Here is a 10,911-nt window from a genome sequence, read left to right on the forward strand (position 1 = left end):
AGTAGCTTTAAACAAAGCTATTCAAAACACTTAGCTCATGGATTATGACAAGACATAATTGAAGTCATGATACTTCAATAAGATTGATACACTATAGACCTAAGCTTATATATTAAATTGCTATAAGCAAAGTATAACTAATCTGGTATACAATCAATGCAAAGATGCAATAATGCCTTAGCATGATGATGAATACTATAAGATAAAAGAGGTAAGGAAAAAAGAAAAGATACACAAGGATATATATATAGTGGTTCGGTTGTCTTCCATGCATTATCTACTCTAGTCTCCATTCTTCGATGGATTTAAAAGCCATTAAAAAATTATCACGATCTTCCATTATTTTGATAAGTTTGATTATAAGCATTTTGGTTACAACACACTATCAAACGATAATTACATTTATTGATGTAGATACTCAATTGTTAACAAAAAAAGATCTCTAAAAGATCTTCATCCAATAACTTTGTTATCCACAATATTTTTGCACCAAGTATCCGTATGTGGAAATGCACCTGATTCAACCGATATCTTGTCTTAGCGAATGCCATGGCCAATTGTTGATTAGAAAACTCCAAACTTTGTCTGCGAGTAACTTTCTCCAACACCACCAAAGATGGACTACTTCCATCCTCGTCTTATGGAAAATTGATACTATATCTCGCCAAAGTCTTCCTTGGAGTATAATGGAAACTCTATTCTTGATGAATATCAATAAACACCAAACGACATTCAAGAAACGGTACAAACACCAAACTTCACACAAAAATATTAGATACCCTAATGTACCATTAGTATCCATCAACACTCAATCTTTAGAGATGAAGGTCTTCAACAATAGAATAAGACTAAGGATGAAGATGGTGAATAATGCCAGAATATCTCACAAACAATCTACTAACACAAGGTGCTAGTCAAGTTTTTTAGAAGAAGGTGAATGAAAAACACACACCCACGCCAGGTTCTCTAAGTATCTAGATTGTAGTTTCTCTAAGATTGGCACGCATTTTGGTAAAACCAACCTAGAAGGAACATGTTGAATAAGATGTCCTAACATACACGTTTCAACATGTCAAACAAAGATGTTCCAACAAGGCGGGTAGGACATCGTGTCTGCAGAAGCTGATTTGGCATGTGTATCAGTCGTTTTATTAGCTACAGAATATTTTGGAAGATTCAGTTAGCTTATGTGCCATCCAAGATCGATTCAATCAAAGATATTTGTTGGTTTTCACACTTTCTATAATTGGAGACAATTTAGGAAAGTTTGGATTGAATACCTATTTTCTTGGAGAATAAATAGCAGTCTTGGTGCAGCCTCTTTGCTGCATTTTTGAAGCCCAAACCAATCTATTCTAATCCTATAAATAGACTAGCCTAAACCTAGTTTTAATTGGAACTTATATATTTTTGTGTTAGGGTTCTAGGAATCCTTATTAGGTTGGGTAGTAAGTTCCATAGATGTTCATTCACAAACCTTTAGGTGTTGAATGTTGGACCTCCGAAGCTGTTAAGCAAGGAGTGTTATTGTCAGTTCTCATAAGCTTTTAAGCATTGAGAATTGTGTATCTTTGAAGAGTGTCTTTGAAGAGTATCTTCTACAATTGTTTAATTGTGTCGTTTGTCACTGGTTGTGATTGAAGGGATTTGAGGAGGACCTCATACCTAGGTGAGTCTTAGGTAGAAGTCATAGGAAGGGTAGTGATTAAGTAAGAAGTTGTAAACCGGAGGTTGTTTAACTTCGAATTGATACTATTGTATATTGAATTCATCCCTGGCTTGGTAACCCTTAGATTAGGAAGGTTGTTCCGAACTGGGTAAACACTTTCTTGTGTTTGTTACTATCTTTTACTGTTTATTGTTTTGCTCCATAGTGTTTAGTCCTCAGATATTTTTGTCGTGACATCTCCTTCTAACATCTCATATCTGATATCAGAATTTCAATTGGTATCAGAGCAGGCATCCTACTCTAACTCTGGGTGAGATTCAGGGAGTTACTTTCTGGTACAATGGACAAGGTTGGGAGTGTAGTGATAATGATATCTATTCTGAATGGAACCAACTATGAGTGTTGGAAGGTTCACATGGAGGCCTATCTCAAAGCCTTGTGTCACGAGGTTTGGAGGAATGTTTTCGAAAGATGGGATCCTCCTAGAATTGTAAGTACAGATGGCACTGTTACTGATGTAATTAGGGATGAAGAAGATTGGGATGATAAGGAAATATCATCAGCTCAAGCAAACTTGGTATTAGATGCTATATTCATAAGGGTTGATGAGGACACCTTCATGATGACCAGTCGTTGTGAACAGGCCAAATCTGCAAGGAAAACTATAAGGGAGATCTATGGAAAAAATTCCTAGGAAAGGATTATAAACTATCAACTTCTCAACGCCAAGGTTGAAAACTTAAGAATGAAGGAAGATGAAAGTCTCCAAAGCTTTCACATGAATATTCAAAACTTGGTGAGTGATTTTGAAGACTTGGGAGAGAAGATGTTAGAAAACAAGTTGATCAAGAAAATACTCAGATCTCTTCCAAAAAGGTTCAACAAGAAAATAGCCTACAATATAAACTCATATCAGTTGAGTACAATGGTTGTGGACAATTTTATGACTTTGCTAAGAACTGTTGAGTATGATGGAAGAGCTGGCCAGAAGAAAAACATGGCCTCTATCTCGAACTCTAAAAATTCAAAGATCAGAGAAAATATGAGCTCTGAAAGTTCATCTGACGATCTGGTTATGTTGAGAAAGCAATTCAACAAAATATCAAGGAAGCACAGATTGAAACATGAAAGGTATGAACAAAATAAACTGATCATAAACCTCAAGAAGCATGGGAGAGGCTCATATGTGTCATGGTCAGGGGAAGAGTTCAAAAGAGAAAATAGAGATAAATCAGACAAATAAGAAAATATCATGACTGGATCATGTGAATTTGATGAGGAGACTGATAAGTCTGGTACAGATTCATATGTTGAAGAACTCACTGTAAGTGAACTCGCAGCAATACTCTCAGAGACATGTTTAGAAAATGAAAAACTACGTAAGAGAGTAATAGAGCACAAAACTCTTGCTGCTCTTCTACATGATGAGAAAGAGAAACTCGTATAAATTATTGATGATCTTAAAGAAGAAATTGTTTTGTTAAACTCAAACCTTCACAACATGACTCAATTGATGAAGAGGTCAAGTACTGGTTCCATTGTGACAGATGATACTCTTTAGAGTGAAGAAATCACTGAGAAAACCATAAATATTGACTATAGAATCCCAGCTGTGATGGAAAAATATTCAGAAATTAAGGAGGTCCCTCGAAGGAAGAAGCATAAGATGTCAAGACTTGTTGTGTTATTGGACCTCCGAAGCTGTTAAGCAAGGAGTGTTATTGTCAGTTCTCATGTGCTTTTAAACATTGAGAACTGTGTGTCTTTGAAAAGTGTCTTCTACAATTGTTTAATTGTGTCGTTAGTCACTGGTTGTGATTGAAGGGATTTGTGGAGGGCCTCATACCTAGGTGAGTCTTAGGTAGAAGTCATAGGAAGGGTAGTGATTAAGTGAGAAGTTGTAAATCGGAGGTTGTTTAGATTCGAATTAATACTATCATATATTGAATTCATCCCTGGCTTGGTAGCGCTCGGAGTAGGAAGGTTGTTCCGAACTGGGTAAACACTTTCTTATGTATGTTACTGTCTTTTACTGTTTATTGTTTTGCTCCATAGTGTTTAGTCCTCAGATATTTGTGTCGTGACATATCCTTCGACATCTCATATATGATACCAGAATTTCATAGATGAATGGGTTTTGGCTTTGATTGTTATCAGGAAATTGATTAATAATGAACAACATTTCAAGATTAATCAACTCCCTCTCTCTAATTCACTCAAACAAAACAACAAATTGCACTATAACAAGATGCAACAAAAAGGAAAATAAATTTGAATTGAATTTATAATTAAGAATTTGTAAAGGAGAAGAAGAGAAAGAATCATGGTGATGGGGATAAATACACTAAGAATAAAAGACAAAGTCACTCTTTATCACTATGGGTTTTCTCCATAGGTTTCAGTCACTTGTTACTTTCATCATAGTAAGAGCTATTTAAATCAAGGATGAAAAATAGGTCTTGAAACTTTGATTCAAATCGTGAAAACTGTTTTTCAAATCAATTTGGGCAGAGCCAAAATAAATTTTCAGGATTTTAGTTGATTCAAATCAACTTTTGCACTTGATTTGATTCACATGAGGCTGTGACACAAATTATGTTCAATTTCTAATTCGAATCTAGTCGTCCAGAGCTAAATCCCATTTTACACATAGCACGTGATCTGAATCATGTTCCTTTCCTTATTTAAATCATAACACTAAAACACCAGATTTAAGTGCTTTAACTTATGATTCAAGCTACACATGATGAAATGACAAGGTAGCAACTATCTAGACTAAAAAAGATATACTAAGAAGGGATAAACACTTTTAGTTTGATAATGAGGGTTCTTATTGGTACAACAACACAATATCCAAAAAAAATTCAAATGAAATACAAAACAAAATAAAGTACAAGCACACGAAATTATAATCAAATTACAAATACGCAAATACTAAAAGCATCTATATCAAATTGACAAAAACATCAAAACACATAAGCGATATCATACAATATTGTGACTTCACTTTCAGCCTTCTCCTTTTTTATGCATGGAAAATTTGAGATATTATTGATGATCAATTATTCAAGGCGTAATTTGGAATTAAATGAATGGAACGAATCGATGAATTAGTGTACATTTTTTCGCTTGAATTGTAATATTTGTAAAACTTCCCATGCATTAAACACTTAATGCGCATAAATATCAATAATATATTGATACCTTCTCCCTCTTTGACAAATATCAAAAAGAGAAAAGATTAAAGAGAAAGAAACGCAATCAATTGAGCCCAATATAGAATACAAGCCAAAATTAAAATGTCATACTTAGTGAACCAAACAAGCACCGATTAAATCGCATATGAAATTAACCATAACAAAACATGCAATTTAAGGAAAATAATCAAGAGACATATAACAAAAGAGAATCACAAAGATATCATACATACGTAACTGAAACTTGTCACACGATTCATAATCCAAAGTACTCATAAGTGATCAAAATACAGTCAATCAGTCAGCCAAAGTGACATAAATACGTCTAAACATGCTAAATGCTAATGATATGATATGCATGGTATGAATCATCAAGAGAGATCATGAGGAAAAACATCAGCAAAATCAGAGGTAGGAGGTGCATCAACAGTGTCATCTGGATCAGGAATAGCGAAGTTTTTTGTAGCATCAGTTGAGTTAGCATGAAATATGTAGTTATTACTACCTAGGTAATCAATACAGACCTTCAAGGATTCAATCTGAGCAACCATCCGACCTTTAGAGGCTTGAATCTCTTCCTTCAGTTGTACCCGACTGGCTTCATTGTCTCTAGCCATTGAGTCAATTTGTATCTTACTACGCTCCTCTCTAATTTGGTTGTCATCCAACAACTTCCCAACCAACTCATTAAGATAAGTCTTCAACTCAACAAATAAAGAACCATATGAAGTAGAAGAGAAAGTAGTTTCAACATGTAGATCTCTAGTAGGCTATACAATCTTATCATCACAAGCTTTTTTTTCAAACTCTTCAAGATAAAAGTAAGAGGCATCTGCAGAATCCCTGTAGTACCTCATCTTGGACACACCACCATAATCTAAAATCTTAGGAGTCTCATCCAAATCATCCTCCTTGGACACAATCCCATTAACCTCAAGTATCGGTTGCACAAAAGAAGAATAAAACAAAGGACTCCTCTTGTTGTCTCTACAATTAACTATCATTTTCACAATAAAGTTTGACCAATTAACTCTTGGATTTTTAGTAAGCATCCACTTTAGATAGAGATCATTATAATTTGCTCTTCCCCAGTTCCTAATTTTCATGTAAAGAATCTTGACAATAATCCAATACAATAAACTGTCAAAAAAAAATCCAATACAATAACTTTATAAAATCAGCACGAGTCACAACTAAATTGCAGCTCATTGCGAACCTCTACAAACATATCACTACAAACTCCAATTCTAATTCCCGCGCCGAACAACTTTAAAAATACCATAAGGACAAATTCTAACCAAACTGTCCCAGATCTGGATTCCCTACGTTTGAGACTAGAAGGTTCGTGCATTACAAACACTTTGGTCCATCGGATCAATCTCATGCTACAAATTAAGCCACGTCTCCATCATTTTATATACTCTCCCTCCATTCACGTATCTGCTGCTTCCGCCTCCGTGCCACGTCGCCGATACTGACATCGCTTCCGTTTTCACAAACACCGCCAATGAATTTTCCGATGATGCATGTTCGCGGTAAATATTTGTAATGGTTCCCTCTTAAAATTACCATTCGTAGAAATAGTTAATTCTACATCTATTGGTTCATTTGAATCCTTCCCCAAATTTTTGAATCCGAAGCAACATTATCTCTCTCTCATCATCTCCGAGTCTTAAAACCCTAAAACAACATTGAAATATTGGATGCAACCGTTCCTATTCTCTTCTTCCGTCTCTATTCTTTGTTCATTGGTATGTATTGTTCTCTTCATTATTAACCCCTTAGAATTCTCTCATTATTTTATTTTATTGTGCTTCTAATGTCCCTAATTGCATCTTAAGGCTTCAAATATGCAAAATTCACCACAAATAATATCAAAATAATATATTAGTGAGTTCATTTGTGATTGTAATTGTTAGTAGAGATATCATAGGTAGTTGAGCATAGCTGCATTAAATTGCCAAGTATATTGATACCACCATGCTTATCTAAGGCTTCATTTTGTACAGCTATTGATTCAAATCTTCGAAGTTAATAAAACCAATGTCAGGTTCGCGGTATCTCTTCAGTAATGGCGTCCTTTCGCACACCTTAGACGTTCCTCCTGTCAAACTCTTTCTTGAAACTCATCCAGGTGCTTACACAACATCTCGTACTCACAATAATGCTTCATGCTTATTATTTTGGGAAAGACATGTGAAAAGACTTTCAGAATCTACGCAAATTCTGTCGAATTTGGCACCGCAACTTTTATCCAAATCTCATAATGCTGCAAGTTTGCTACCATTGGATAAGAATTTTCCGGTTTGGCAACCTGCATTGGAGATGCTTGTTGATGAATCAGTGGGGAAGGTCTTGCCGATTGCGTTGAAAGAGAGGGTTGATTCTGAGGAGCTGGCTATTACAACTCTTGTTAGTGGTAATTTGGAGGAACTGAATGGATCTGAGACTATGACTGAGGGAAAAATGAGTAATTTTTTTGATGTGCATGTGCATATTGATACTTATGTTCCGCCTCAATTTGGTATCTGGGGAAATGGTGCACATTTGGCGGTGGGGGGCTATGGGAGGAACTTTGCAGCTGCAAAATACTCAGATTGGGTAAGGTTAGTTTATCATGCTATTTGGAACAGAATACAAGTATTAGTAAATTCTTCTATGCTTTCACTTAAATATAAATCCCATATAAGAAAAAACAGGATATTGTTGAGTTAAGGTACAATTCTTAAAAGTTTGCATTTTTCCTCCATTATCGTTTGTTTATAATTTATAAGCCCTCACGAAAATTAAAAAAACGTAAAGAATTGGTAATGTGTTTGAGACTGAAAATTTCTAATTTTATCCTTCTCTCTTCCGCCACTTTGTAAGTTAATGCCTTTGACAATATAAATTATAGTACTAATTTTTTCTTGCTGCTTGTAGTGCTGATGTTCCTTCAAATTAATGATTGCAACTTTTTTTCCTGCAATGCAGGGTTAGGAAAACTCTGGAAAAGCTCAGACCTCCATCAGTGACAGAACTGTTATTGTCTCATGATGGCGATCAAATACTCGAAGGTTGTGTGACAAATTTTTTCGTTGTTTGCTGCAAGGTGTGCTTATTTTATCCCTCCTCATCAATTATAATCTTATCTCCTAAGGTTTGAACCTAAAATCTGTTGGCAAATTTTTTATTGAAAACCTTTTTATTTATTTTGTTTTGTTAAATTTCACGGTGAATTCCTATTATTCTTTTTTCATATTGATAAATAAATCAATATCAACTTCTCCTCGTGTTCAAGACTTTATTGATCATATATTCTGTTTAAAGGTGTCATGGTTTCGTTTTTCCTGTTTTGTGCGTGTGTTTGTGACTCTGTTAAGACATTATATGGCATAAGCTTATGGGGTCATGGATTTTGTTGTTTCATATTAGGACAGGGATTCAGATAATGGGAAGGCCCCTTGTGATTATGGAAATAAAAACTCTTTTGAAGTGCAGACAGCTCCTATCAGTGATGGTGTTCTTCCAGGAGTTATACGCCAAGTAGTGCTTGAGTATGGTTTGATCATAAACCTTTTTTTTGCTGCTATGTTTTTTTCAACCACAAAGGAACTATGTCCATGTCTAGAAATATTTAGCAGCACATATGTTATTTACAGTGGAATGTAGCTCAAGAATAGTGAAAATCAGGGCTTTAACTCAATATCTCAAATTTCTAGCAATAAGAACAATGTTGTTGTGTTTGAATTGTCTACCGATGTTGTTTAGTGTAAATGTGGATGAACCCATATTTTACCCATTCCCCCAAGCAATTTAAATTATTGATTTTTTTCCTTATGATGCTATTCTTAAAACTACTGTGTCATAGATATTGTTAAGAAATGTGATTGGGCCTAACACAACCCTACAAAACCGGCTTGTAGGGTGAGGATTGCCCCCACTTATAAGGACATGTTCAGGTGGAAATAAACAGTGGGTGGCCCGATAGCGGAAACCATAGAAGGTGGCCCACCGGATCTTAAACGAGGCTCTTGATACCATGTTAAGAAATGTGGTTGGGCCTAACACAACCCTACAAAACCAGCTTGTAGGGTGAGGATTGCCCCCACTTATAAGGACATGTTCAGGCCATATATTGTCCAATGTGGGACTCTTAACAGATATAAATCTATTTGTTAAAGCCTGCTGGGTCCATAGGAGAGCCTTGCTTTCACTTATATTATGAAATTGTCTTGACCATAGAAATGTACACTGCAAGGGCAAAATGAAACTAGTACTAGAATTAGAAATATACTGGACCAGTGCCATATTTGTATTGGATAGAAAGTATAATGCACTAACAGGTTGTTTCTCATTTGACTGGGCTTGACTTGCACTTGTGCAGGGTATGCAAGAATGAAGGAATCCCATTTCGTGAAGTTGCTCCATCATGGTCAAAACATGAAATCTGGGAGGAAGCATTCATCACAAGTAATTTCTTGTCTTTTCATTTATTCATTTTAATGTTATTGAGGATAGAACTCAACATTGCACAATAGTTCTTTTGGAAATGTGAGTGGCTGATGAAGCCTCGTAAAAGCTGTACACTAAATCAATGATATAGGGTTCTGATACATCTAAACCGTTGGTCACTCACCAGCAGGTGCTGGTGTAGCCTATAGAAAAGTTCTTGATCTATGTTGAAGTTATGAAATTTTTAATTACCTATTCTACTCAAACTTACAAGATTTCAGACTCTCCTTTTAGGTTTTCTTATATCCTAAAACTCACATGGGATCTGATGTCATTACAGGTAGCTTGAGGGTTTTGCAACATGTAGAGAGTATTCAGGTTCCAACAGAATGGCAATCTGCCCATTCTAAAACATGGAAGGATATATCATGGACAAAAAAGCAATTTCAGGTGGTAAATTAATACCGTTGCTGCATTTATATTAATTTTATTTTAGTTTCTCACATTTTGAGTTACTGCAGGGTGGACCTGGAATGATCACGAATTTAATCCAGGTAAATTTTCTTTATTATTTTCACATTTTGAAGATAGGTTTAACTAATCACTCTTAAAGAGTAAAAATCTTCAAAGCTTTTACTCGCTCAAGCTTTTTCTTATTTTTAAGTTATATTTTCAAATATCGCAATTGTAAAACCAAAATGCGAAATTTTTTTAATCAGGAAAAAGTTATGGAGAAAGCAATTTTGGAAGGGTACCCAATGAGTAACATATGTACAAGGTGAAGATCCTACTTCTTTGCTGAGATGAAATAGACGGTAGTTGACCTTCCCTTTCTCTTAGGCTGGTATGTAACCCTGACAATGCCATAGTTTCTCAATGAGTAGATTGTGAATTTGTAATCACTTGGAAGATGTCTGAACAACTTTACAAATTGGTTGGGACCAAAACAGAAACAAAATAGCCCGAATAAGTCATTTCTTAGCCCACCTCTTAAGGTGTTTATGTTGTGCACAATTTACTTGACAAGAGTGGAGCTAGTTTTGCTGGGTGGAGTCTAATGCAGAGAATTCAAAGCCTGTTTATGATAGACTTATTCTTACCTTGAGACAAAATGTTGAAATGTGTCTTATGATGTGTTTGGACGTGTTACATGGAAATTATTTTTAAGAAATTAAAATTTTTAAGCAATTTAAATGATTAAATTGAAATTTATTTATTTTTAAATTCTTTTATTTGAATAGAATATTAAAATTATTTATTATTAAATTTAATTTTTAATTTGAAAATTATAAGGATCAACTTGCAAAACATCAAACATTGTTTTTACATATACAACATCAAGTACTGTTTTTTTGGGTAAGAACATCAAGTACTGTTTTGTTGATAATATTTTTTTAACTTAGAGAATTTAAATAATAAATAGTTAAAGTTATTAAATAATTTTGGGTAACTCTACCCAACTTTTTGTGTTGGGTAGATAAGAATTCACCATAAAATTTTATTTTTAGTCTCTATTAACAAAATGACATGTTTTGATCCTTACAAAATTATTATACATATAATTTTAGCTCTCCTGTTAAATTATTTTTTACAATTTAAAAAATTCATATT

General features: G+C 34.6%; 1 protein-coding gene across 3 annotated transcripts; it reads left to right on the forward strand.

The window, feature by feature from the left end:
- Window positions 1-6,055: 6,055 nt before the first annotated feature.
- LOC131640507 (uncharacterized) lies at window positions 6,056-10,597 on the forward strand. Of its 3 annotated transcripts, none has more exons than XM_058910904.1 (8): window positions 6,058-6,401; window positions 6,876-7,472; window positions 7,840-7,957; window positions 8,281-8,402; window positions 9,233-9,318; window positions 9,641-9,750; window positions 9,822-9,854; window positions 10,020-10,597. In XM_058910904.1, the coding sequence occupies exons 2-8, from the start codon at window positions 6,910-6,912 to the stop codon at window positions 10,080-10,082; spliced, it is 1,095 nt and encodes a 364-aa protein (XP_058766887.1). In that variant the 5' UTR covers window positions 6,058-6,401; window positions 6,876-6,909; the 3' UTR covers window positions 10,083-10,597. The 3 variants fall into 3 exon arrangements, 2 of the variants coding, with proteins under 2 accessions (XP_058766887.1, XP_058766885.1); XM_058910902.1 differs by having other exon boundaries at window positions 6,059-6,617; XR_009295265.1 differs by lacking the exon at window positions 10,020-10,597 and having other exon boundaries at window positions 6,056-6,617; window positions 8,281-8,407; window positions 9,822-9,858.
- The last annotated feature ends 314 nt before the right edge of the window (window positions 10,598-10,911 follow it).

The sequence above is a fragment of the Vicia villosa genome, unplaced genomic scaffold (genome assembly GCF_029867415.1).
Source record: "Vicia villosa cultivar HV-30 ecotype Madison, WI unplaced genomic scaffold, Vvil1.0 ctg.003183F_1_1, whole genome shotgun sequence".
In the NCBI taxonomy this organism is placed as follows: domain Eukaryota; kingdom Viridiplantae; phylum Streptophyta; class Magnoliopsida; order Fabales; family Fabaceae; genus Vicia; species Vicia villosa.

Coding starts and splice junctions, on each gene's coding strand:
- LOC131640507 (XM_058910904.1), top strand. CDS start 6,910: ATGTCAGGTTCGCGGTATCTCTTCAGTAATGGCGTCCTTTCGCACACC. Junction 8,403..9,232: donor ATACGCCAAGTAGTGCTTGA/GTATGGTTTGAT, acceptor GCACTTGTGCAG/GGTATGCAAGAATGAAGGAA. Junction 9,751..9,821: donor GGACAAAAAAGCAATTTCAG/GTGGTAAATTAA, acceptor GAGTTACTGCAG/GGTGGACCTGGAATGATCAC.